This window comes from Canis aureus, chromosome 11, assembly GCF_053574225.1.
Source record: "Canis aureus isolate CA01 chromosome 11, VMU_Caureus_v.1.0, whole genome shotgun sequence".
NCBI lineage: Eukaryota > Metazoa > Chordata > Mammalia > Carnivora > Canidae > Canis > Canis aureus.
The window spans coordinates 72191573-72219519 of record NC_135621.1 but is presented as its reverse complement, the minus strand read 5'-3'; the positions used below and the strand labels follow the sequence as shown (position 1 = coordinate 72219519).

The 27947-nt window shown below is 53.2% G+C and overlaps 1 protein-coding gene across 9 annotated transcripts; it reads right to left on the bottom strand.

Moving 5' to 3' along the window:
- Positions 1-41: 41 nt before the first annotated feature.
- ATP6V1B1 (ATPase H+ transporting V1 subunit B1) lies at positions 42-26560 on the bottom strand. Of its 9 annotated transcripts, none has more exons than XM_077915828.1 (16): positions 26361-26560; positions 20982-21037; positions 9189-9287; positions 8891-8984; positions 8252-8329; positions 7234-7373; positions 6746-6847; positions 6062-6159; positions 4563-4686; positions 4248-4398; positions 3938-4020; positions 3041-3145; positions 2002-2131; positions 1807-1931; positions 1524-1572; positions 42-381 (listed from the first exon to the last, which is right to left on the bottom strand). In XM_077915828.1, exons 1-15 carry the CDS (start codon positions 26476-26478, stop codon positions 1543-1545), a joined length of 1533 nt encoding a protein of 510 aa, XP_077771954.1. In that variant the 5' UTR covers positions 26479-26560; the 3' UTR covers positions 42-381; positions 1524-1542. The 9 variants fall into 9 exon arrangements, 7 of the variants coding, with proteins under 7 accessions (XP_077771954.1, XP_077771955.1, XP_077771952.1 ...); XM_077915829.1 differs by having other exon boundaries at positions 42-366; XR_013389934.1 differs by having other exon boundaries at positions 1524-1931.
- Between the last annotated feature and the right edge of the window lie 1387 nt (positions 26561-27947).

Genomic DNA, 27947 nt, shown 5'->3' with positions numbered 1-27947 from the left:
GGGGCCTCCTGCACAGCATCCACCACGCACACACACCAGAAGACACTTAAGTTTTGTTTCTGATTATAAAATTAGTAAGTGCTGATTGTAAAAACAGAGAAAAGGACGGTGAGGAAATTTTTAAAATCACAGTCGCACCACCCACAGACGTCATGGTCTATGACGATATGCGCATATCGTGCAGACTTTTCTTGTACTTCGTTTCCGTCTAGCGTTTTATTGTGAACTAGCAGCCGTTGCCATGGCGCATGCGAGACTACATTATGACGCCACCATGGGCCAACATCATAATGGATGTGCCATCATTTCACATGTGCGGCAGAAAACAAAATGATTCATCTTGGCCATTTTCTTGAGATGGATTTCCTGGAAGTAGAATTACTAGGTGAAAGGAAATGAACATTTTTAAAATCGTTAGTGTTTGCAAGCTGCCCATCAACAAGGTTTTATATTCCTTTACACTTCTATCTGCACTGAAGCAGCAGGTACCCTGCACATCAACCACGTAACTTTGGGTGACTTATTGGACCTCTATGTCTTAGTTTCTGCATCAGCAAAATGGGAGTAATACTACCTACTTCACAAGGAGGGAGGGGATTCAAGCAGTGAGACAGAGTCAGCCATCTATGAATTTGCTGTTATTAAAAAAGGAACTACTTGAACCATTACCACCAGCCCTAAAACCTGATTTTTTTAAACATTTGCTAATTTGGTAGTGGAAATGTTCTAATTTGAGGACTACCAAAAGTCAAACAATTATCGGTGTTTTTCTCTTCTGGAAATTATCTGTTTCTTCACATTGTTCTCTGAGGATTTAAAAAGTATTTCTTATTGGATTTGTAAGACTTATTAACACAGTAACCCTTTATATATTTGTTGTTGGTGTTTTCCTCAGTTCGCCTTTTAAGTTTTTACAGTATACAGTAGTCAAGCAATCAATGTTGAGTGTCACTGGACTATCCACGTTCCATCCCTTCTTAGGAATCCGAAGCTCATGGGAGGTTTACTGAGGCCCCAAGGGTCAACTCTAGCTATACCAGACTACACCCCCCCACTTCTAACTACCTTCTCCCCTCTATGTCCCATCATTCCTGGTATTTCCCCCAGAGAAATCCAAGAAGGAGAGGGGAGGATCTCCCAAGACCACAGTGACCTACAGGGAGAGCAAAAATGCAGATTGCTCACCTGAAGCAGCTCTCCCTCATTCCAGGGAAACTTCCTCTGGTAGCCCAGTCACCTCCCGACCCCAGGGGTCTGAGGAGTCTGCACCCCTCCTGAGCATTCCTAGCAAATTCTACTGGGCATCTGCCCCAGGTGAAGCCTTAACACCTGGCTCCAAATTAAGATAAAGTGACAATGCTTTTCATGCACATAGCTTGAGGATTTCCTGGCAGTTGGGAGATTCTGTGGGCTGTTGCTTCTGAGGTTATTAGGATCCTAAGAATGGCAACAAAACCCTACGTATATGTGGGGTTGGAGAGTGTGTCCCGGGACCTCTTCAAGTTCTCCCTCGCTATCTTTACCTGGGTTACCCTGCAGTCTCTATACTAGTGGTTCCAACTCTGGCTGCACCTGGAGGAAAAAAACACCAATGCGCAGATTCAGGTTAACTGCTCTGGTTTGGGGCCTGGGCCTCGTGAAGCTCTCTAGGTGGTTCCCTCTGCGCAACCAGGGGCTGGTTCTCTCCGGGGTAGGGAGTGCAGGGAGAGGGCTGGGCCCGGGCAGGGGGGGGGGATCCCCAGGTGTGGGCCCAGGGCTGGGGTGCAGCTAGAGCGCTGTGTCGGATGAGAGGGCCTGCGGCGGCGCCTCCCGGGAGTAGAAGTCCTCGAGCACGCTCTGCGGGATGCGCTTCAGCATCTCCTTGGGGAAGATGCGCAGCAGCTTCCAGCCCAGGTCCAAGGACTCGAACACGGAGCGGTTCTCGTAGGGGCCTAGGGAGGAGCGGGGTCAGGGCCGTGCGCCCCCCACCCCCGGGTTCCAGGGTGCCCCCAGCCGCCTCACCCTGGTTGATGAAGCTCCTCTCGAACTTGTGCAGGAACTCCAGGTAGAGCAGGTCCTCAGAGGTGAGCGCCTCCTCCCCCACCACGGCCTTCATGGCCTGCACGTCCTTCCCGATGGCGTAGCAGGCGTACTGGCGGGGGGGCGGGGGCGAGTATGGTTTATACTTTCCAACAAATGTGATTTTTGCAATCTCCTTTCTTCCCTTCCTCCCTAGTGGTGAGACGAGACCACCTTGGTTTGTGTCCTGCTTTGGTGCCATGTTGGAATCTACCACTTTCTCCCAGAACTGCCGCCTGGTTTGGTTGTCAGAGCCGAGTCTTTCCTCTCCTTATTGAGTGACTTGAGGGAATGTGGTGGAATTTTTTTTTTTGGGGGGGGCGTAGCAGCACTTCACATTTATTGAGGGCCTGCCTCCAAGGAGCTCACAGCCTGGGGGCCAAGACCCCACATGTGCTGGGGTGGAGGAAAAAAAGAGGTAAAGGCAAAGAGGCAGGCAATGCAGAGACACCGTGGCCCAAGCAAAGGGGTTGCAAAGCAGGCACAGGCAGGGGGCGGGGGGGGGGGGGGGGGTGGGTGAGGAGCAGCGGGGAATGGCGGCCCTGCAAGTCCTGCCTAGACCTCAGGATCACGGACCAAGCACAGGACTCAAGGCTGCTCCTCCCCAACCAGGTTGGTACCACCTGGGTGGGGGTGGCACTGGGGTGCCCCGGCTCCTACATCTGCCCTGAGCCAGGCCCCCACAGCGTCAGCCTTCTCCACCCAGGACTGGACCATGCAGACCCCTGACAGGAAAAGGGCAGGCAGCTCAGGTTTGGGGGCCCTGACCAAGACAGCAAGGTGGAGTCCAGGCCTGTAAGGGAACAGCTTGAAGTCTGGGCAGTCCTAGGTCCCTGGGCAAGGCCCCCAAGGAACTTCCAAGATTCTCATGGAAGCCCCTGGGCCAGGGGTGCGAGCCTGGCAGGCCCAGGTGGGCTGAGGCCACCCCGGAAAGCTCCGGCCTCCTCTGAAGCCAGCGTACCCCATGCTGTGTCCCCCTTACCAGCTGGTTGGAGACGTCTCCATGGTCCTTCCTGGTCATGCCCTCCCCGATGGCCGACTTCATTAGCCGAGACAGGGAAGGGAGCACGTTGACGGGAGGGTAGATCTAGGGGAGCAGAAGGCGGTCCAGACTTCCCTTCCCTTCCTACCCCTGCTTGTGTCTCCTGTCCCTGGGCCCCTGGGCTTCTCGAGGGCCCGCCCCTCGCTCCTCCCACACAGCTGGGCAGGTCATGCCCTGCGCCCCTGTCCCCACAGATTCTAGGGCTTAGGTGTTCACTGTCGGCTCGTGTGCTCCTGGACAGGAGGTGGACAGCAGACGTGACCTGACTTAAGTAATGAAAGCCAGTATTTCAAGACCTTTGATAATTTGGACAAAAACCAGGTTGAAGCTTAATAGCTGCAAAGAAGGAAACCACTAAGCAAAGAGGGAAAAGTCACAGGGGTTGCCTTTGACCTCGGCCGGGGACACATTGTCTAAGCAGCTGGCACGTTATTCACCATCTGCTTGTGTCACTTACTCCTTGTTTTGTTCACCAAAGCAAATCACTGGGAAGGAACGACAAGTGGTATTTACTGAGTATCTACTATGTGCGGGATGCTTTCCATATGCCAACTGACTTGATCCTCCACAGTGCACTCCACCAAGTGATAAATGCCATTATTTCCATTTTATAGAGGAGGAAACCTAGCAACAGAGGGATGAGATGCCCCAGTCTGGTAGGCTGGATTCTTGTGTCTGTGAACCACACAGTCTCCCTGGGTCAACTCCTCTTTGGAGTCAGCCTTGCCTGGCCCCTCCTAATTCACAGAGAAACGAAGCGCAGCTGGTGGTGCGACACCTGCTAGTGTCCCCGGAGGTGGTGAGGAGAGCACTGAGTGGGTCGGGAGGGGACCGTACTTGTCTGTTATGAAGCTGCCTGTCCACGTAGATCTGTCCCTCTGTGATGAAGCCCGTCAGGTCTGGGATTGGGTGGGTGATATCTGCAAGGAAACGCACCGGTCTCTGTAGATGGGGCCCACGTCTCCAGCCACCCAGGTCGAGTGGGTTCTCTTCCTCTCATGGGAGTGACGGGGTATGTGGAGGCAATGAAAAGACAGTGCACATCTTGAGGAAGGAACAGAGCTACTGAGCATCTATGCAAAAAAACCCACGGGCCTTTGAAGCGTCCCAGTGGGAAGGGAGGGCAGGGGCTGCAGTAGAGACTCACCATCATTGGGCATGGTGAGGATGGGGATCTGGGTGATGGACCCTCCGCGGCCCTCCACGCGGCCTGCCCGCTCATAGATGGTGGCCAGGTCTGTGTACATGTATCCCGGGAAGCCTCGGCGCCCAGGCACCTCCTCCCTTGCAGCTGAGACCTGCAATATCAGTGTTGCTGGGTAAGAAGGGGGGCAAGAGGCTGAGTGGGAGGTTCAGCAACTGTGAGAAATGCAGTGGGGGCACGCTTGGATGGGCAAGTTTCGGGGTGTAGGGACCAGGGAGAGGCAGGCACGGCCCTGGCACCCTTCACCAGCTGCCTCACCTCCCGCAAAGCCTCTGCATAGGAGCTCATGTCGGTCAGTATGACCAGCACGTGCTTCTCACACTGGTAGGCGAGGAATTCAGCAGTGGTCAGTGCCAGGCGTGGGGTGATGATCCGCTCGATCCTGGAGGTACAGCCAGTGTTTAGAGAGCCCGGAGGCCTAGGCCTGTGTGCCATCGAGCCGCAAGTGCTGAGTGGAAATCTCACAGTGCACAGCAGCAGAGGAGTGGGTAGGAAGGATGAGCCCCATCTCCCAGGTACCTAGTCAGGGCTCTGCTTCCTGGAGGTGGGCAGTTCACCAAATCTGGCATTCCTCCCTCCCACCGTCCACGGGAGGAAAGGGTAGGGAGCCTGGGACAGGCAGGGAGTTGGGTGAGAGTAGGACAAGCAGGGCCCAGAGTGTGGAGAGGATGACAGCACCCTGTCCCAGGGGGCCCTGAAGGTGAGGGGCTCTGGCCTTCAGCGCCAGGCAGGGGCAGGGCTCCGGCTGTAGCTGTCTCTTCCCCAGGCTCCCTCCCGGCCTGGCTCAGCTGGAGCACTGTCTGGATTCTCTCTGTGAGGCTCCTCTCATACTCCAGAGCCACTTAGTGTGAGAGTCCCTCTGCTTGCTCTGCCCGCTTGGCAGCCCCTTTCCACTCTGAGCTCTCCCGAGTCCCTTCCTCTGGCTGCAGGCTCTCTGTCCTCAAGCTCTGTGCCTGTGGGTCTTTTCCCTGGTCATGTCGCCTGGGCCTCCAGAATTCTGTTACTTCAGTGTTTGGAGCACCTTCAGTACCTGGCACAGTTTATTAGCATTTTTTTCATCCACCTGACCCACGGATGTAAACTCATATTTTCTGAACTTTCCAAATGAATAAATGAACAAAAGGCAGAATCAGACCTATACATACAGAGAATAAACTGATGGTTGGCAGAGGGAGGAGCTGGGAGATGGGCAAAATGGGTGAAGCAGCGGGAGTTACAGGCTTCTAGTTACATAGAGAATACAGTCCATGGTATTATCATAATGCTGCTTGGTGACAGGTGGCAGGTACACTTGTGGTGAGCACAGCATAACCTATAGAGAAATTGAATCACTATGTTGTAGGCCTGAATCTAATGTGACATTGTGTCAACTGTAGCCATATAAGAAAATTAAAACGAAAACCAGCAGTTTTTGTAAACAAATGGATTAAGGAAATATCTCTTTAGTGGTGACTTTGTGGAACTGACTCAAGGATAAGGAGCCCTGACTGGGGACAGTGGCTGGACGCAGATACTGGGAAGAACAGAGGGGCTGCAGGTGGCAGGTGGGGTTGAGGTCCAGTTCCCTCTGTCTCTCCGAGGGCTAACCCTAGCCCTTACCAAGCCTCAGATTCCCCGTCTGCACAGAAAGGGGTTGTTTTCCCACCCCTGGCCCATGGCTGTGGTTCTGGGAGACTCGTGAACTCTGGCACTCTGGATTTTGAGAGGGGATGGGGTCTGCTGCCTGAAGGCAGTCTGGGTACCAGGGGCTGGCTCACGTGGGGTCGTTGGCCAAGTTCAGGAAGAGGCAGACATTCCCCATGGTACCGTTCTGCTCGAAGTCAGACTTGAAGAACCTGGCGGTCTCCATGTTCACCTGGACACACAGCAGGGAGGGCTGGAGCCTGAGGGCTGGGGCCCTGGCCCCTCCCATCTCTTCTCAGTAAAGCCTATTGACTGACTGGCTAACAGTCCCTGGGATGACCCAGCACCTGAGAAGGCAGGGGCTGGGTTTGCTGCCCAGTCCTGGGTGGGAGCCCATCAGGCCGCCAAAGAGAAGTTCACATTTCTTCAGGTTGAGCTCTGCTCAGTGCCATCCCGACCCCTCACCTAGGCAGCTGCTTCTCTGCTAACCCTTCCTTGGGCCCTCTGAGGGCCCCACAGTACCTGCTCCCTTGGCTTTCCCGTCCTCCAGGCCACCCTGGGCTCATCCTATAGCTGCCGTGTCCTTTGGAATGCGTTGAGGGACACACTGTCCTATACTGAGTGCCACCCCACCCACCGCCCTCCACTCCAGTCATGCTCTTCTTGCCTCTCCCACCAGATAGGCCTGGACTCTGACAGCTGCTCAAGGAGAAGGATGATGTCTCCCTCATCATATCAGACAGAGCCAGGATCCAAGAGAGACAAGGCTGCCTGCCCCACAGCTTTTAGAACTTGCCAATCTGCCCATCTCCTCTTACCCCCATGGCCGCAAAGACAATGGCAAAGTTGTCATCATGATAGTCCAGCACAGCCTTGGACTTCTTCACCAGCCCAGCCTGGCGGCAGATTTGGGCAGCAATCTGGGGTGGAGTGGATTGGAGGGAAGGGCATGAGAACCAGAGCCCAGGGTCCAGACCACTGAGCACCACTGAGGATGATGGGTAATTTCCAGTCCATCCTCCTGCCAAGGCCTTTGTGGGAAGGATCCAAGGCCAGAAAGATGAAAGGGCTGCCCCAGATCCTACTGCTTTCCTCGCGGTGGAGGACACTTGGGGACACTAGGAGCTCTTATGCAGCCCTGAGTCCATGAGCTGCCAAAGGACAGCTGCCAGTCTGGACGGCAATGACCCCTGCGTGGCCGGTCCTTGCCTGTTGGACTCAGGAGACCCTCCTCACTGGCTCACCAGCCCTGGCCTCTGCCCCATCCCTCCCTCTTGGTCCTGTGTGCAGGACCTGCAGGCCTCACCTCGTTGTGGGGGAGCCCAGCTGCTGAGAAGATGGGGATCTTCTGACCACGGGCAATGCTGTTCATGACGTCGATGGGAGAGATGCCCGTCTGAATCATCTCCTCGGGGTAGATGCGGTCATGGGGATTGATGGGCTGGCCTGGCAGGCGGCAAGCGTGGATCCATGATCAAGAGTTCAGGTCCATCCCTGTCCTCCCCCAGCCCTGCCCCAGACTCCAAAGCGGTGCTATTTAACAGAATTTTCAGTGATGATGAAAATGTGCTCTAACTACACAACCCAGTACAGTAGCCCAAGCCACGTGTGGCTGCTGAGCATGTGAAATGTGGTTTTGAAATGAAAGTACATTCCGTTTGAATTAATTTGTACTTAAACAGCCACGGTCCAGTGCTCCCTTGGACAGTGCTGCCTGGCACATTAGAAGCGGCAGGCAGGGGGCAGCTCCGGCTGAGGCCCCTGAGGCTGAGCAGGTGTTGTTCGGGGCTCAGAGGAACTGAGGGTGCCCTGGAGAGCTCCTGTCTGAGTGGATGTGTATTCTGTGCTCTGCCTCTGACTTCCTGAGTGGTTTGAGGCCAGCCACGACCTCTGTGGGCCCCTCTGGTCCTCAGAACTAACAGGGCTGGAGGACTCAGGATGGCCTCCCACAGGGACTGGCTGTATCTGCTCCGCAAGCCACCCAGGTGGCTCTGAGAGGCAGGGACAGGGAATTGGAAGGCAGGAGAGTGATGGTCTTGGGGCACCCTTGGAACTTTGCACCTGATGGTGGCATTGAGGAGCAGGAAGGAAGTCTGATGCCAGCATTTCAGGCTCTGCGGCAGATTGGGGGGCAGAGAGAGGCTCTGCAATTCTCCTCATGTACCCAGTCTGCCTGGCGGTCTGACCGACCTGTGGCTGAGCCCTGGCTGATTGCCCCTGGGGCAGAAGTTCCAAGGGCAAGGGCAAGGCGGCAGAGACCGGCTGGGGGTGGGGAGGGTGATTGGGTCCCGAAAGCTGTCCAGAGCCTCTCGCTGGCCACTCACCATTGATATCCAGGAAGTCCTCTGCCATGACCACTGGTCCCTTGTCAATGGGCTTGCCGGAACCATTGAAGACCCGACCTGAGGGTGAAGGCGGCTGTTGGGGGATGCTCAGGGCCAGCCCTGGGTCTCCCTCCCCTCGCTGCTGTCCACCCTCCACACCACCACCGGCTCTCACCGCCCCTCACATGTCCCTCTCCCCTCGGCCCTCAGTTACCCCCAGAGAGCTGGCTACAGTGACTGTCTCCCTGAGGAGCTTCCCTCCTCTCCTGGAAATCTTTACAGGTGAGGCCTTGGCCCATGAAATGACTCTAAAGTTTCAGCCTTAAAACTGAAAAGAGGGCCAGGTATGGCAGATCTTGGGAGAAAATTAGGGGACGTGCATTCTGTTTCAGCCTAACCCCAAATAGATGACCACCTACTGTGCCCCTAGCTCATTGAACCAGTCTTCCTTGTTTACAGAACATCAGCTGTACGTCCGGCTCTGAGCTGGAGCCAGGGGTCAAAGAGAGAAGACACAACTTCTGACCTCCAAGAACTCACAGCAGAGGCAGACAGGCAAAGAGGCAAGGACCAGGCAGTGTGCCAAGTGTGTGGTCGGGGAAGCTGGGCTGGTAGGACAGAGGAGCACTACCCGCTCACCCAGCATGTCTTCTGACACTGGAGTCCGTAGGATGTCCCCTGTGAATTCACAGGTGGTCTTCTGGGCATCGATCCCAGAAGTTCCTTCAAACACCTGTGGGACAAGAGGTTAGTTACTCTAATAAGGGTCTTGCTGGGGAGAATGGGGCCCTCCATTCTAGGCTCCCTTTGTACCCAGCTCTGGGCAAGATGCTCTTGGGGAAAATAGGATGTTTCCTGCCATGAGGGTTTATAAGACAGGAACTTTGTGGGTTTGTTCATTCATCCAACCAGCCAACATCACGTTGACACCGCTTACCTGAACAATTGCCTTGGTCCCAGACACCTCAAGCACCTGTCCACTTCTCTGAGTCCCGTCAGGGAGGGTGAAGTTGACGATCTCAGCATACTGTGCAAACTGGCAGGAGGGGAGAGCAGCCAGAGCAACCATGAGACCAAAAGTGAAGTCCCTATTCCCCCACCATCCCTCCTGGACCTCCCTCCCTCCAGTCTCAAGCTTCTATGTCCCCTTTTGTGACCAGGCACTATTAGAAGTGAACTCGAGGGGCTGGAAGTGGGGCGTTTGAATTCTGTTTGGGACGCAGTGCACCTGAACAGGTAGGAGCACTGACTTTAGGGTTGGAAGACTTTAGGGTGAGAATTGAAGCTCTGATGCTTAGAAATTATGTGATGTTATGGAAATTACTTAATGTTTCTGAGTGTTATTTTCCCTGTCTTTCAAATGAGGATAATAAATAACACCTATTGCGTAGGGCTTCTGTGGTGAGAAAGTGACATACGTGAAGTCATTAAACAGCTCAATAAGACGTAGTAATTACGATGGCTGTTTAGTCTCATGAACAACACCGTTGTTTCTGCCTCCACAGACCACAGTGCCCTCCTGGGCTGTCAGGTGTCCCCCTGTACCAGTGCAATCTTTCCCTAGCTATAGGGCTAGGGCTGATTCACGTGTCATCTTCATAGGTTTCAGAAATAAAAAGATATTGTCCAAAGAAGAATACAAATGACCAATAAGCATGTAAGATACTCAACATCATTCACCAGCAAAGAAATGCAGATCAAAACCACAAGGAGACACAACGTCACATTCATGAATAAGGCTGTAGTCAGAAGGACAGATAATGACAAGTGTGGTTGAGGGTGGTGGAGAACTCGGAACCGTCACACACTACTGGTGGGAATGTAAAACGGTGTGGCCACTTTGGAAAACTCTGGCCCTTCCTCAAAGGGTTAAACATAGAGGGATCCCTGGGTGGCGCAGCGGTTTAGCGCCTGCCTTTGGCCCAGGGCGCGATCCTGGAGACCCGGGATCGAATCCCACATTGGGCTCCCGGTGCATGGAGCCTGCTTCTCCCTCTGCCTATGTCTCTGCCTCTCTCTCTCTCTCTCTCTCTGTGTGACTATCATAAGTAAATAAAAATTAAAAAAAAAAAAACATAGAGATACCACATGACCCAGCAATTCCACAGCCAGGTATAAGCCCAAGAGAAATGAAAACATGTGACCACACAAAAACTTGTGTATGAATGTATATAAATGTTCATATACAAGTAGCATCAGTGTTCATAACAGCCCTAAAGTGGAAACAACCCAAATGTGCACAGATGATGAATGGATAAAGATGATGTATCTACACCATGGAATATCATCAGCCTTAAAAAGGAATGAAATACTGATCCATGCTACAAGGATGAACCTTAGAAACATGCTAAGTAGCAAAAGAAGCCAGACAGAACAGGTTACGCATTCTACGATTCCATTGATATGAAGTATCTGAAAGAGATCCATAAGACAGGAAGGTTTAGAGGTTGCTGGGGTTTGGAAGGAGGGAGGCTTGAGGGTGACAACTAATAGGTACAGGGTTCTTTTGGAGGCGATGAAAGTGTTCTGGGATCAGATAGTGTAGTTGCACAGCTCTGTGTAAATACTAAAAACCAAAAAAAAAAAAAATACTAAAAACCACTGAACTGTGCTTTAACAGAATGAAGTTTATGATATGTGAATTATAATTCAATTTAAAAAAACAAACTAGGTGTCCCACTAGGACCACAGGTAGGTTGGGCAGGAGGAGGTCTGCCCCAAGAGAATCCCCCAGCTCTGTGCTCTACACACGCTCCGGAACCAGGGTCTTTCCCCACATCAGAAGAGGCTATGAGCTGAACCGGGGAAGCTGGGCTGGGAGAGCAGACCCTCCCCACTGACAGTGGCTTCAGCTCTTGTCACCCCCAAGAGACCTAAGCCCTGCACCTGTGCCTTCTTCCAGGGGAGGTACTGGAGACGATGGGTAGTTACCTTCAGGCTCCCTCACCTTGCTTCCCGGGGGGATTGTTACTTCAGGGAATAAGTCATAATCAGAATCTAATAAAAATAAATGGTAAAAAGATGACATCCCTCCCCACAGTGTTCCTCAAATCCTAAGAAGTTAAAGTGCTCCTCTAAGTTACTCCTTGGACGTTAGAAGAAATCAGAACTGAAATGATAAATGAAACGGAAAAGAATAAGAAAGGACCTCTCCTTGCACCATGACCTATATAGAATAAATCAGCTCTACTGTGCTTTTTGACCACAAACAAAACAAGTTAGAAATCAAAAACAAGGGGTGCCTGAGTGCTTCATTTGGTTAAGCATCTGCCTTGGGCTAGGGTCATAATTCCCAGGGTCCTGGGATGGAGCCCCGCATCAAACACCCTGCTCAGTGGGGAGCCTATTTCTCCTTCTCCCTCTGCTGATCCCCCCTGTTTCCCTGCTTGTGCTCTGTTGATCTCTCTCTCAAATAAGTAAAATCTTTTTTTTTTAAAAAAAGGGAAATCAAAACATTCATATATTTGGCAATTTAAAAACCAATGTAGAAGAATGTAGAGTTAGAAAATATTTAGCACTAAATAATAATGAAAACTACATATCAACTTATATGTGATGCATTTACACTTTATCTTAATTTTTAAAGATTATTTATTTGGGAGGGAGAGCAAGCAAGGGGGATGGGGAGAGGGAGAGGGAGAAAATCTCAAGCAGACTCCATGCTGAGCACAGAGCCCAACACAGGGCTGGATCTCTGAACCCTGAGATCACGACTTGAGCTGAAACCAAGATCAGATCCTTAACCAACTGCACCATCCAGGTGCCCCACATTTAAGCTTTAAATGCTTATGTTAGAAAAAAATTAAGGAAGTTTAAGAGTACGCAACATGAAAAGTTAAAGAAAATGATAGCATTAAAACCCCCAGTAAAGTAGGGGAGGGGGATGGATGAAATATGTGATGAAGATTAAGGAGTGAACCTGTCATGATGAGCCCCAGGTGACACATGGAAGTGTTGAATCACTATATTGTACATCTGAAGTAATGTTACACTGTATGTTAACTGGATTTAAAAGAGAAACTTATAAAAAAAAAACAATATAGTAGAAGAAATAATAAAGGGCAGAAATCATGAACACGGAGAAAATATAACAAAGAAGATTAAAAGCCAAATAGGTTCTTTGAAAAGCCTAATAAAATAGACTGATAAAATAAACATTAAGAAAAAAACAAAGACATAAATAATTATTAGGGTAAAATAGTCAAAACTATACTAATAGTACTGTGATACTATACTAATATACTAATAGTACTAATAACTATACAAAAGCTATACTAACAATATTAAAAAGTAATAGAAAGGAATTATGAGCAACTGTATGTAATATAGTTCAGACCTTAGGTGAAATGACTAAAGTTCTAGAAGAAAACAACTCAAAACAAAACTGACTAAAAACCAAATAGAAAGCTGGAATAGTCCTACAATCTTTAAGATGGTACATATAGTGTAAAATCTTTCCACAAAGAAAACATCAGCCCCAGATAGTTTTACAAGTTCTGACAAAGAGCAAATAATTTGAAACTTTCTTGAGCTCTTCAAAAGACTAATGGAAAAGGAATGGCCTTGAATTGATTTTATGTGGCAAGGAATACCTTGATACAAAATAAGATAATTAAGGGAAAATTATAGGCAATCCCACTTATGAATATAGATGCAAAAGTTCTACACGAAATACTAACAAACCAAAACCAGCAAAGTATAAAAAAGATCAAATTACAAACCAAATGATAAAAGAAAACATCAGGGGGCACCTGGGTGGCTCAGTGGTTGAGTGTCTGCTCAGGTTGTGCAGACTCCCAGTGGGGAGGGAGCTTGCTTCTCCCTCCACTGTATCTCTGCCTCTCTATGTCTCTCATGAATAAATAAATAAAATCTTTTAAAAAAAGAAAAAATAAAGACAAAACAAATACACACAAATACAAATTAAAAAGACCAAGTTGGAATTATTCCAGGAATTCAAGGTTAATCTAATATTAGAAATCTGATAATGTACTTTACCTTATTAATGGATTATAGGATTAAAAAAAAAAAACTGTGATCATCTGAAAACATTCCAGAAAAAGTAAAAAAAAAAAAAAAACCCAAAACTATCCCTGATTAAAAACAAAAGCTTTGAGATTAAAGAATCATGATATCCATAATTATAAAAAACAAAACTACCCTTTGAAAACAGAGAATAAAAGGGAAATTCCTTAACTCCAAAAAGCAGTCTCACAAACTACAGAAAACGTCATACTGATATAACGTATAAGACAGTCCCTTTAAAATTAGGAACAAAACAAGGCCTGCTATCCATCATTATATTCAGCATTACATTGGAAGAACCAGCCAATGTAATATGATGAACAGAAAAGAAACACTAGGAGGAAATGAAATTATAAAAAAGAAAACCTCCTAAACCCCAAATATAGTAAAGATGGAACCCTCTCAAAAAAAGTAGATCAATTTCTCTTATAAATATAGATGCAGAAATTATAATCTGTTAGACAGTCAAATCAAACAGTGTACCAAATAAACAGGTATGACTAAACAGGGTTTATTAAAAGAACATAAGCCTAGATCAATCAACCTCTGGAAATTTGTGAACATTTGACAATATAATTTGTAATAATAGGGAATTTCTTTTGTAAACACGGATTAAAAGAGAAACCACAGGATTATGTAAATAGAAACCCAAAAGGCTTTCTAATAAAATCCTATGTAAAACGGGAAAGGAAGGCAACTCCTTGAACACTAACTAGACCATTTACCAAACCAACATCAACAAGCTTCTAAATGGTGAAATGCCAAATCCATTTTATTTTATTAGAAATAAAAATCAGTAACACAGAGATGCCTGTATTGGTATTGTCACTTAATATTGTTTTCGAAATTATAGTTTATATAATAAAACCAAAAAAAAGAAATTAAAAAGTATACTAATAAATGTAAATGGAGAATCTTTTTTATTTTATAAAAAAACATATATATATAACATAGTGAGAGGAGACTGTATTCTTCAGAAATGTCAGAGAAAGGATGTGGAAATGTTCCAGATTACAGGAGGCTACGGGGACATGACGATGACTAGAGGCTGAACCTGACTCCAGGCTGGATCCTCTGCTGGAGGGAGAAAATGCTATAAAAGACTTTAGTAGGACATGAGAGACTCCTAACTCTGGGAAACGAACAAGGGGTAGTGGAAGGGGGGTTGGGGTGATGGGTGATGGGCACAGAGGGGGGCACTTGACGGGATGAGCACTGGGTATTATGCTCTATGTTGGCAAATTGAACTCCAATAAAAATATACAAAAAATTAAAATTTAAATTTAAAATAAAAAAAGACTTTATTAGGGCAGCTGGTAAACTGGAATATGGATGGTCCCAGATGAGCATATCAGTGTAAATTTCAGAAGTTGGTAACTACTGTTGTTATGTAAGAGATTATCCTTATTCTTTGGAAATTAATACAAGTTTTGGGGGATAACTTACCCTTGAAAGATCTAGGAAAAAGTTATGCACACATACGCCTACACATGCAAAGCAAAAGATAAAACAAATGGGGTAAAATGTTAACAACTAGGTGTACGGATGTTCCTAGTACTATTTTTATTTTTACAATTTTTCATAAATTTGAAATTGTTTCAAAATAACAAGTAAAATTAAAGTGTGCTGATGTAAAAAGAGACAGAAGTCCCTTCGTTTGCAGATGATAATGTATATATAGAAAAACTCAAGCGGCTCTAGTGAAAAAAAAAACAGAATTAGTAAAAGAGATTGGCAACTGTATACAAGATAAATATGTAAAAATCAATCTCTTGCATCACTGTGTGTCAACCATAGTTTAGTAAAAATAAAATGAAAAAAACTAAAAAAGAATCTCTTTTTTTCTATTCCAGCCATAAATAGACAAGGAAATGGAGAAAAATGTTCTATTTATAATAGGGCCCAAACTCATACAATATCTGGAAATAATTTTGACAAGAGAGGTGCAAGAAAATAATAAAACCTTACTGAAGGACATAAAACAAGCCCTGAGCAGATGCAGAACAATACTATTTTCCAAGCCAGAACAACCTACTGTCATAAAAATATAAATCCTTTTCGAAAGCATATAACTTAAATGCATTCCCACTGGATTATTGTTTCTTCTGGAACTTAACAAAATCATCTTAAAATTCATATTAAGTGTCTGACAATATCCAGAAATAGTTATGGAAAAGATCGGAGTGGAGGACTTGCCTTATCAGACATTGAAATGTGCTCTAAAGCTGCTGAAGTCAAATGAAATGGTTAAGTGATGGTGCGTAGCAGACAAATGGATCCGTGGGGCAGGTCGGAGTCCAGAGACAGATCAGATTTTAGGAGACTGTTGTAGAACAAATGTGGCAAATTACTTCACAGGGGAAAAATAGAACTTATTGAATAAATGGTGCTAACCTATCCAGCTATCTACTTAGAAGATACCCCATCGTAAACACAAACACATTTCAGGCATATAAGACCTTTAAATATAAAGGTTTTATAAAAACACTAGAAGAGCTTTTCTTGTTTCCTTTCCTCTGCTTTTCTAGAAAAGCTGGAGAAGAGAGATGTCTTAAGTAAGATGAGAAATCCAGGAGCCAAAAAGAAAAAAAGAAAAAGAAATCCAGAAGCCACCAAGGAAAAAACAGAGAGGTTTGATTGTATAAACGGACATTTCTGTGCGGCAGAGCCCGTAAGCCAATGTGGACAATGAACAAAGAGCTCCCACAGCTCAAAGTGTGCACCTCAAGGTGTAGGAAGATGTCACGCTGCAGAAAGTGAAATCCAAACCAATAAGAAGGTACGGAAATATAAGGAGAAGCGGGGCAGGACAGTTTTCATCATCGGGAGAGATGCTCAGGCCCGCGGGGGTGCTGGGTCGTGGTCCCCACGCAGGCTGCCAAGGGCTGGCCGGGCTGGGCCCACCTCAGTGCCTCTTCCAGTCTGCAGGTTTTGAACCTGCAACTTCATTTCGGGGGATCCACCTTCCCGCAGCGAGGGGCCCAGCAGCAAAGGGGCATTTTAGCAAAGCCTGGAAGCCCGCGGAGCGTCCGTGCATCCTGAGCCCCGAGGGACACGCAGGCCCCCAGGCTCCAGGAGGCCGCAGCCTCTGGCTGGGCGCGAGGCCGGGGACAAGGACGTCAGGGACGCTCACGCGCGCGCCTTTTCTTGTTTCACTCGTTCCAAGGAGCAAGCTTTTAATTTTTTGGTGATTAAAACGTAATAAAAACGTGGGATGTCCAAGTACGGTGCGACTGGTTGTCACCGTCGTTTCTCCATCAAATCCCGGCTCTGCCTAAAATAGTGACCTTAGGGGCCTGGTCGGCGGGGGGCGCGGCTCGAGCTCCCAGCGGGGCGGGGCGGGGCGCACCCCGGCACCCGGGCACCCTGCAGGGCCCACCTGGACGCCCCGCGCCGAGGACGCGGGGAGCGCACCTCCTCGCACCGCCCCCCCCCCCCCCCCCCACGCAGCGGGGTCGCCGGGGGCGCAGGGCTCGGCCAGGGGTGCGGACCGCGCGGCGGGGCTCGCCGACCACGAGAGGGCGCCCGGGAGCGAGGGCTGCGCGGCCTCAGGAGCCTGGCCTCGGGGCCTGGGCGCCGGGAACCGGGGAAGCTGCGCGGCGGAGCGCAGGCCGGGGCGGGGCCCGCAGAAGGCGGCCGGCAGCTCTGCAGAAGGCGGGCGGCGGGGCCTGAAGAAGGCGGGCGGCGGAGGGGCCCCACAGAAGGCGGGCGGCGGGGAAGGCAGAAGGCGGGCGGCGGGGATGGCAGAAGGCCGCGACTGCCGCGCAGGACGGAGGGCGGAGGAGGGGAGGGAGCGGGGGCGGCCGCGGCGGGAGGAAGGCGAGTGCGCGGCGCAGCTTTCAGCCAGGTGCCGGGGGACTGTGAGGCCCGCCCCCCCCCCCCCCCGTGGAGCGGTCGTGGGGCCCCTCGGAGGACAGTACCCGGCGCTGCGCGCGTGCACCCGGGGTACCCGGGTTATGGGGCGGGAGCGCTCACGCCGGAACGCGCAGTGCAGAGGGACGGAGGCTCGAATCCCAGGCCGAGGCCGTGCGCTTGACCCCGAGGAGCCCGTTCGGAGCCTGGTTCTCCCAACGCCCACCCTTGGGCTCTAGGAGGACTGCCGGGGGGGGGGGGGTCAGTGCCACCCACCGCCTCTGCTGGGGACCAGCCGAGTCCGCAGCCAGCCTGGGGTCAGGCAGACGGGAGCTGCAGCCCACACCGCGCTCCGACGGCTGGGACTTCTCTGCAAGCCCCGCAGGGCTGGTCGGAGGAAGCGCCGGCCTCCCAGTCCTCCCCTCCTGACGATGCCCAGGGCGGTTTGGGAACCCCTCTTTGGAAATCGTCTTCAGGGCTGAAGCTTTTTCCTTTAAAAGTTTGGAAGCAGCCACAGACGTTGGGATCCAAGCGCTTTCTCCAAGTCTCAGCAAGGACCGGTCTACATCAGACTACAGCAGTTGGCAGATGTGGTCCCCAGCGCAGCCGCAGCACCTGGGAACTTGTCCTGAATCAGAACTTTGGGTGGGGACCCCAAGAATCCTTCGGGGGATCCTCCCGCGTGCTCAAGTTTAAACACCACTGCCCTAGTGAGCTCCGAAGCACCCCAGGCAGGTGGCTGCCAGCTAACGGGACTCCTCTGTAATGCTTGCACAAACTGTGTGTGACTGTGAGATCCGGGCTGAGAGTGTGGAAGTTTAATAGTCTCGAGGGGTCATTTTTACAGTCTATACTCAGGGGTTTGGCCTTTTACAGTCTACACCCAGATCTCCAAAAATCAGAGGAAACCATGGAAATTACCTCTAGAAAAAAGAGCAGGAACATGGATACACAGTATCAGAGGTTTGCGAACAATTTCCAGGCCCTTATTCCCTGGGCTAAGGACTTTGAATCAACATAAAATTCTCCCCCCCCCCCCCCCCCCCGCCATTTTTTCCATTTGAGAAGCAGGGAAGCTGGAAGCATAATTGAGGGTGTGAATCGGTTTGGGCAGGAGGTGGCGCTGGAGAAGGGGAACTGTGGCATCTTGCCCAAGTAACCCAGGAGGAGGGCAGGGGGTGTGGGGCCCCACGACGGGTACATAAAGCTGTCTTCTCCACCTCCTGAACTTAGGAGACTACACACCACTGCTGCTTTTCCTTCCTTCTGCAAGTCCAGGGTTCTCTGGGGTTCTCCAACACCCTGTCATTCTTCCTGCTCTTAGAAAGTTACAGACGCATCTACTAAGCACTAAGCACAGCGGCACCGTAGGTCTGGGGGGCGGCTTGTTTCCTCGTCTAGCCCCATTTAATCGTTGGGAGAGTGGATGTCTGGAAAGGTACTGAGCCTCCAAACCCCAGCCGGGGCAGCAGGTGGCAGCAACTGTTCCCTCAGGCATGTTAGCACTTCTGCATTCCAGGCAGAGCTAGTGCTAGCTGTTCTCAAGGAGGAAAAATAAAAATACGTTTATCTGATTTGATCCTCACCACAACGCTCCTGTCATTTACTAGATGAGGAAACTCGGATTTGCATGCCTGGATCGATGCTTCTCAAACTTCAGGGAGCATCACGTCACCTGGAGGGCTTGTAAAGACTGACTTCTCAATCAGAGAAGGACAAACATTATATTATATGGTCTCATTCATTTGGGGAATATAAAAAATAGTGAAAGGGAATAAAGGGGAAAGGAGAAAACATGAGTGGGAAATATCAGAAAGGGAGACAGAACATGAGAGACTCCTAACTCTGGGAAACGAACTAGGGGTGGTGGAAGGGGAGGAGGGTGGGGGGTGGGGGTGACTGGGTGATGGGCACTGAGGGGGGCACTTGACGGGATGAGCACTGGGTGTTATTCTGTATGTTGGCAAATTGAACATCAATAAAAAATAAATTTACAAAAAAATAAAATAGAAGAAAAAAAAGAAAAAAAAAGAAAAAAAGAAAGACTGACTTCTCTGCATTCCCCCCCCACCAAAGTTTCTGATTCTGTTGGTCTTGGGTGGGAGCCCCTGGATCCGTATCTGTAACAAGTTCTCAGGCAGCACTGACGCAGCCCATCTCCAACTGAAGGGTAGCTGGTAGGAAGTATGGGGTGGAGGAGTCGGAGTCAGGCTGCGTGACACCCGTGCATACCCATGTAAACACTCCATCACACTTCCTCCCAGGGTCCCCCCAATGCTAGTGGGTCAAATGGGATGAACTCAGGATCTGGTTTCCAGGAATGAGAGGGTCAGATTTAGTCATTCTGACATTTATTCATTCATGCATCTCATTCATTTACTCACCCTTCCTTTGACTAACTAAGTACCCACAATGGACTGGGTGTTCGGTTAAAGTGCAGTGCGGGGCTGTTGCGGTATGAGTACTCAGGAGCAATGAGTAATAGGAGGGATATTACAGCAAGGGGACATGTGGCCAAATGGCTTAAAGGAGCTGCCAACGGGGTAGCACAGAAGAGGGAGAGGAGGGACAGGCTCATGGCCAGGGGCCTGGGTGAAACTTCTAGAAGTGACCTCTCAGCTAGGCCTGGGGATGAGTCAGAGGAAGTCATGGGGGAAAGGTAGTAGGAGAGGCAGAGGGAAAATAGGAGCAAAGACAGCAAATGGCAGCTCCATGCAGGGGCAGGGTGGACTTCCAAGGAGGGAGGGGAGAGTGGGAAGGTAGGCAGGAACCTGTGGGATGTAGAGCCTGAGTGAAGACGCTGGGTGAGTCTGAAGCAGGGAAGTGAACGGGTCAGGTTGCAGGGGGCGCCCGGCGGGGGCCTAGAGGCCATGGCCATAATCAGGGAGCAGTGGGGTGGGCGACTGCTGACAGATGGGTCGTTGGCACTGATAGACTGGGGCCAGGAAGGGATGACTCAAAGGTAGCACCAGTTTTCCTGTGTGGGGTGGGAGCCTGATGGGCAGAACTTTGGTGGAAGAGGGACAGCAGAGTGATCTAGTACCTTTGCAGGGCCCCTTATGCCTTAAGAATCCCCAACCCCGGGATCCCTGGGTGGCGCAGCGGTTTGGCGCCTGCCTTTGGCCCAGGGCGCGATCCTGGAGACCCGGGATCGAATCCCACGTCAGGCTCCCGGTGCGTGGAGCCTGCTTCTCCCTCTGCTTGTGTCTCTGCCTCTCTCTCTCTCTCTCTCTCTCTCTCTCTCTCTCTCTCTGTGACTATCATAAATAAATAAAAAAATTAAAAAAAAAAAAAAAAGAATCCCCAACCCCAAACTGAAAATGCTACCAGTCTGTGCCAGGGTCCTGCAGTTCCCCGGGGGACACACGGGAGCCCACTTCCCACTTCTTTCTGTGAACCACCCACGCTGCTGGCTCCCAGGCTGAGATACTCAGAAAGCCTCTGAGAACCTTGAGCTCGGGAGAAGAGCTAGGTGGCATTGTTCTTCGGCCTTCTCTTCCTCTTAAAAGAAGCAGATGGAAGAGTCCAGCTTGTGAACAAGCTCAATACAACCATTCTAATGATGAGGAAAGAGGCACAATCGCCCAAATCCCCCAGTCCTGGGCAGTAGGTGTGGGTCCCTGAAGGCCCAGAGGGGGCGGGGTGGGCACTGAAAAGGCGGGAAGGGGAAGGGGGAGGCTGAGGAGACAGCTAGGGGGGAAGAGGGTGGAGAGGGGTGACAGGGAATTAGAAGGGACAGGTGGGCCCACAGGGGACAGCCAGGGACAGGGCAATTTAGAAGAAATCCTTCAGGGCCGGCTAGAGAGTCCTGGGATTTGGCCTTGGGGCCTGGCAAGAGGTGGAAGAGTCTTACCTTGACCTGGTCCAGCACCACCAGGGGCCCATTGACGCTGCACACAGTCCTGTAGGCTGGAGAGGAGTGCAGGCCGGTGAGGGTGTCACACCCAGACACCCAGAAACACACACACACACACACACACACACACACACAGGCATCCTCTGCTTTCTGTCCCTGGATGCACCACCCCCACCCTCTTCCCAATCTGGGCTGTCAGGGTCATTAGCTGTGACAGGGCCAGCCACCATTGCTGTAAGGGTCATGCCCCTGCCCACAGGGCCCCCCGCTGGCTTGGACACCTGCAGGAGGCTGGGGGGAGGGCCAGGGCAAGGGCAGAGGCCCCTCGGAGTCCTCTCCTCCCCCTCAGCCAGCAGAGGTCTTTCTTATCTTGAGCCGGCTTCCCCTCTGGCCTCAGCCCCCATCTTACCCACTCCTTCCTCTCTGACCCACAACATTTTCCAAAAGCTTCTGGCCCCCAGCTAGAGATGAGAAGAGAACTACCCTCTGTGTCTGTCTGGGAGCATCCGGCACTGACTGGGCACTGCCTGTGTGCGTGCCCCTGTGTGTGTGTGTACACCTGTGTGCCTGTGTGTGCACCTGTGTGCCTGTGTGCACCTGTGCGTGTACAACTGTGTGCATGTGTGCCTGTGTGCACCTGTGCACCTGTGTGTGTGCACCTGTATGCCTGTGTGCCTGTGTGTTGTGCACCTGGGTGCATGCATGCACCTGTGGGCCTGTGTGCACGGGTGCCTATGTACCTGTGCGCATGTGAGTGCACACCAGGTGGTGGGTGGTGCAGACACCTGTAAGGAAAACCAGCCAGGGTCCCTGCTTTGCCGTGAGGCCTTGCCAGGGAGGGTCCTGGAAGGAAAGAATGACAAGGAAGGGGGAAGAAGAATGTGCCAGTCCCTGTGGCTGGAGAGATCCACAAATGGGGAAATGAGCTCAGCTTACAGGGAGCCTCTAAGCCCAGTGTTGAGGAGCCCTGAACTCCAGTGTTAGGGACCCCAGTAGGAAAGCCATGGACTGACTGGCCGACAGGAAGCCTATCTTGGTTATGCCAGGGCCTAGCTGGGAGACCCTGGGACTCTCCCCCGCTCACGACCCTGGAATACATAGCTCTTCCCTGGGGTCCCTGTGAAGCACCAGTGGGACAGCTGGGATGAGGGACCCTGACGAGGCAGGAGGACCAGAGCGCCTGGAGGATCACTGGGTCACTCACAGATTGAAGGTCATCAGAGGGGAGAGTGGTCTAACCCTCTTTTCAAAAGGAGAGGAGAATGGAGGTGAAAAACCTAGCGTAGGGTCCCCCAGCGCGCTTGAGGCAGAGCTGGGGCTGGGTTCCCGCCCTGTGCTTCCTTCCCATCAGACACAGTGGCTCCCAGCCACTTGCCCTCATGCAAGCCTGGTGCCCAGTCACCCCTCTCCAAGAGAAACTAAACGCCGCCTGCTCACGTCTTCCCCAGTCTGGGCCTTCGTGCTCAAACTCCTCATTTTTGTCTGATCTACACTCATTTCACTGGGACTTGGGCTAGAAAGACCAACTGGCAAGGTGATCCTCGTGGGGATGTTTGCAAGGCTCTTCTGAGCTTAGGACTGCTGGGAAAACTCAAGAATGAAGGCACAAGAAGACCCACTCTATGGGGCTTGCACCCGGAGCAGGGGAACTCCTTCAGCTTCCTCGGGTTCCATGGGGGACACAGCCAACCTTCCCTCCTCAGCCAACCTTCCCTGGCCCCGGGGCCCGGGGCCCCAGAGATGGCTGCTCTTGAGGGCAATGGCCCAGCGCCCCCCTCTCTGGTGGCCCTCCCACTAAGCAAGCTCTGGTATTTTCCATTATGTTTCTTTTTTTTTAAAAAAGATTTTATTTATTTGAGAAAGAGAGCACAGGAGCAGGGGTGGAGGAGAGGGAGAAACAGGCTCCCCTGCTGAGCTACCACAACTCAGTGGCTCCATCCCAGGACCGTGGGATCCGGACCAGAGCCAAGGGGAGGTGCTCATTCCTGAGCACCCCAGATGCCCCTGGTATCTCCCATCTTAAAAACCACTCCCTGGGCCCCAGTCCTTGCACGGCTGCTGCCCTTTGCAGCCCAACTTCTGGCAAGTAGGGCTGATTGCTCACTTCCTTTGCCCACCTTCCACCTTCTCCTTGAGCTCTCCAAGCGGGCGTCTCTCTAGGCCACCCCAAGGGACCAGGCACAGCAGATCCAGCCCTGGGAAGAGCTGGCCTCTGGGTGGCCCTATAGAGAAAATAACCAGGCCTGACGTGGTCTGTGAAGGCAGAAGCAAGACGCAGAGCGGGTGGGCTGGGGCGCGGGGGAGGGGGAGCTGGGGGTGGGTAGGGCCCAAGGTCCACAAAGCCCTGGGGGACTCTTTCTAATTCTGCCTCAGAGTCCAATCTTTCAACTTCCTCCCTTCCTTCACAGCTGGCTCCCCCCATTTCACCCTCACAGCACTACCTTGGGGAGGACCCCTGAGGTGGGGGGAGCAGTGGTGAGGGCGGTGGGAGGGCGCCAGGGCCCTTGGGCTGGGTGCCCAGTGTGGTCTGCAAGCCCCCAGCTCACCCAGCAGCCTCAGCCCGGCCCTTCCACCCCGGTGAGGTGCAAGGCGGGGTCAGCGCTGGGGGGGTGGGCTGGCCCCAAAGACCTGGAGACGTGGAGGGGCTCTCGGTCAGTAGTCGGTAGGCCTTCCGGAGACTCCCAGACCCTCCCTCCCTCCGCTCCGCCCCTCCCCTGCTCCTTTGTCCTCGCTGACATTTCGGGTTGCACTTGGGGCCGCAGGCGGACCCCTCCTGCCCCCACTCCCCTCGGCTTCCCCGTCAAAGGCCCAGCGGGGGCTCCAGCAGCCCACTAATTAGGGCCTGCCCGGCCACACCTGCAACGTCCGGAGAGGGCTCAGCCGGGCGCCCAGGCGTGAGGAGGCCGGGTGAGGGCAAGCCCGGGGCAGCAGGTCCCGCACCTCCTCCCTGATCCCCTCTGAGGGATTAGGGGAGGGAGGGCAGGGGCTGGAAGCCCAGGCTTCTGAGAAGCAGCCGAAGACCTGCCAGGTGTGACCTCCTCGGCCTCTCAGCGGGGGAAACCGAGGTTTGGCACCCCAGCCTCTGGGTGACCTGACCCGGCTCTACCTCTCTAGCTGGGCTGACAGCCTGTGGGCCCGACCTTTGCTCGTGCTGGGCCCTGTCCTCTCCCCGCTGCCCCTGCCCCTGCCCCTGCCCCAGCCTGGCACCTTCTGCCCCACACAACATGTAAAGCTCCATGCCACCCCCTCCCCTGGGGAAAGAGCTCTAGCTCCGAGGGTGGCAGACGGATCCCTCCTTTCCTTTCCGGAAGGATGTTGCTGGGATTCAGTCCCCGTCCCCTCCCTCCCCCATACCCTGCTCCCTCCTTTCTGGCCCATTCCCTCTGCCTCTGCAGTGAAATCACCCTTAAGGTCTCAGGCCTGTTGAGGGCACCTCTTCCAGGAGGCCTTCTGCTGGAATCGCTCTGAGGCCGGGAGCCAGCTGCCCCATCCCTGTCCCTCTGGACCCCCAGCTCTCGCCCTAGGCTCTTTCTGTCTCTACATAAAGTTCTCCTGCTCACAAGCAGGTAGCGTCCCCAGAGTCCTGGGGTAGGAGGCTGGCTGGGAGAGCTACAGGGGTCCTGCCTCTAGCAAACAGGGCAGCAGTCTAGGTTTTGCACCCCCATCCTCACCCCTCACAGACAAAACCCCTCAGGCCCCAGAGGAGGAAGGGGGCGGGAAGTGGAGAAAGCTGTAGGGGCCCAAGCACCCTGAGGTCAGCTCCTGGGTGGGGGGAGGCTCTCGGTGGGGCTGGGGCGCTGGTTCCCTGCGGGGACCCTGGTATGCAGCCCAAGCAGAGGCGGGAGCCTTCGTCAGTGCAGAAACATCTTTAATGCAGGTGGGGAGCAGAGTCGGGGTGAAGGGGCTCCCCCACACGCAGCTTGTCTGTGGGTCAGCCGTGGACTGTGACGTATTCGCCTGGGTCGGGGCCATGTGAAGTGACACACAAGCAAACACGGGGACGCTGCCACCCCTGGGATCCAGCCTGGGTCAGGACTCCTGGATGTTTCCCTGTACCTGGGCTTGTTGACTCTAAACAAGGTGCCAGCTGGAGAGAACTGGCTTGGAGGAGGTTGCACCCCGCAGGGCCCCCAGACAGCAGCTGCAGGAGTGATGGGGGGAGCCTGCAGGGCTGGGCTGGACAACTCGGCTCAGGTCCCCACCGGGCTTGGGCTCGGGACCCAAGGGGGGGCCAGTCGCTGGGTATTTCTGGGCCGCCTTGACCTCTGCTTGGCCCCAGGGGGAGGATCTGGGCTTTCCTCTTCCCCCATTCCTACACAGGGCAGGGCCTGCAGGGCCTGCAGGGCCTCCAGGGTAGATCTGGTCCCATTCAGTTTCTCCTCTGCTGGAATGTGCCCCACCCTGTGCCTGCCTCCAGCCTCCGGAGGTGCCTCCACACCCCCACACCCCAGGCTGTTCCCAGCACCCTGGGCCTGCCCACTGGGCACTTGGTCCCTTCTGGGTGGATACCAGCCCCATTCAATGCAGACCCAGCTCTCAGGCTGCCCTGGCAGGTGGCCCCTCCCCCTATGGCCTGGGTAACTGGGGGGCGGGGGTGCTAGGCCAGCTTCTCCCCACACACACCCTGTCAGGAGCCTCAGGCCCTGCCTGGCTGGGGCTGGACAGGCCGGTTTACTCCAGTGAGCTGGGCTGCCTGAGAACTGGAGAGTGACCTTGGCAAGGAGAGATGAGGGGGTGCTCCCTCCGGCCCTCAGAGCCCTACTGGTGTCTGGGCCCTCGATACCGGCGCACCTCGGGATCGCCCCCTCCGAGCCCTCAGCACCCAAGGCCACGGCACACACTCTCCGTCGCCCAGCTGTATGGACACAGACACACGACATCCCCTGGCCACGTACCCACGTTCTCCCCGTGAGCCACACGCTCGTGCGTGGACACACACACTCACCCTGAGTGTAAAAGCGTGCACAGGTACTGTCACACATTTCCTCACTCTGATCATACACACATGCAAGCTGCCACATAGATTTACACATATCCTCACCCAGGTGAGGGTGGGAGCGCGAGCAGACACAGGCACGTGGCTTATACACAGACACCTGCCCCGAGAAGGCCCAGGTGACACGGACCCGTTGACAGCACTGGCAGTGGCATGTACTTCCCCATCCTGAGAACGCGGGCTAGCCTGGGTGGGGACCCCATCCCTCCATCTACAGAGGGGCCCCTTGTCCAGGCGGTCCATCGAGTCACCCTGCTGGACGGAGACCGCAGCCCCCCCCCCCCAGATCTTCCTCGTCTCAGATCTCTCTTGCCCTGAGCCTGAGAAGCAGAGCCACCAGCAGCCCACCCAACCCCACCCACCGCGGGGGCTGTACTCACTGACTCGGGGGTGGGTGATGTAGTTCCGGGTGACGGCCTGCATGTGTTCTCGGGCGGGGCCCAGGTCACAGCCACTGCCGGGGAGCCCCCCGGGCCTACTGTCTACCTTCAAGGCCATGGCGAGGCGGCAGGCCGGAGCGGAGTACCTGAGCCTACACCGGGCTGGAGCTGGAGACGGTGACCAGCCGCCGCCCCTCCCCTGCCCCCGCCCCCCGCCCGCTGCCCGGGAGAGCTCCTCCAGGTGGGGCGGTGCCCTAACCACCTCAGCAGGTGGTGGGGAGGGGCAGGGCTGGGGCTGTGGCCCCCCGCGGCTCCTCCCCGTGGGACCTGAGGGCCCCTCCCCGGCTCCCCACCACGGCCCTTTCTGGCAGGCTGCCCTCCCTCGCCTGTCTGCCTCAGCGTCTCTGCCGGTCCTCACCCTGCACCCCCTGCCCTTACCGGGTACAGAAGTACCTGGGCACTTCTCCCCCCGCACAATTCCACTGGCATCTTTTTTGGAACATCTAGAGGATCATTCTTGTGCCAGGTCCAGGGCCGCCTCCCGCAGGAAGCCCTCCCTGCCTCCTCCAGCACTCTGGGCCCAGCACACAGCTGGTGTCTTTCCTTGGTTGCGCCCTTTGGACAATTCTCTCTTGTCGCTGCCCTAGACTCTGGGCCCCCAAAGAGCTGAGCTTATGTCTCCTCTGTCAGACTTGGGTCGCTTTAAGCCTTTCTGTCTCATAGTATTGAGAACTTTGCAGGAACAGGGAAGGTGTCCCTCCACCCTATCACAGGACCGTGCCTCACCTTTCCATACGCCCCCCCCCCCCCCCGGGGCTCATGCAGGAGGGCTGCCCTGACACTCCTCAGCTCAGAGCAGAATGGACAAACGGAGGAGCCCTCCTGGTGTCAAGTGGCTGACGCAGTCAGTGGCACGGACGGCTGGACAGGCAAGGTGGACACTAGGTGGTATCTCGGCCCACTGAGCCCAAGGCATGCCCCGGGCACCCTCCTGTTTCGTTCCAGACTCAGGGCGTCCGGGGACGTCGAAGCACCTGCCCAAACCGTACGCCCGCGCAGAGGGAAGGGAGGAAGCACGGTCGCCCGGGCCCGGTCTGGGTGACCCAGGACAGCCGATCTGAAACCAAGTATGTGTGTCCCAGAGCAGCCTGGAACAAACCGTGCTCGTCTTTGTACACCCCCCCCCCCCCCGGCCCCGGGTTGAACCCTCACCTCCATCCTCTGGCCTGAGAACCCATTTCTGGTCCCTTGTCCCTCTCTCATGATTCCCATTGTTTGGAAGACGGCTCGTGGGTGGCGGGTTTGGGAAGGCGGGGGCCCTGTGCTCATGGCAGTGCCGCACCCCGGCTGCAGTGCGGGGGCCCCACACACCTCACGGGGAGCTACGCATGCAGCACCAGTCCTGCCGTCAACCTGGGTTATGGAGAAAGCAGCCCCTGGGGGAACTGCGTGGAGGAGGAATTCTCTGAGGCATCTTTGCAACCTCCTGGATCCACAGTCCTCACAAAGCAAACAGTTAAATGCAAGTGTCTTACTTGAACAACAACAACAACAACAAAACACCTTTGAGAAGTGCTTCGGGGCCTG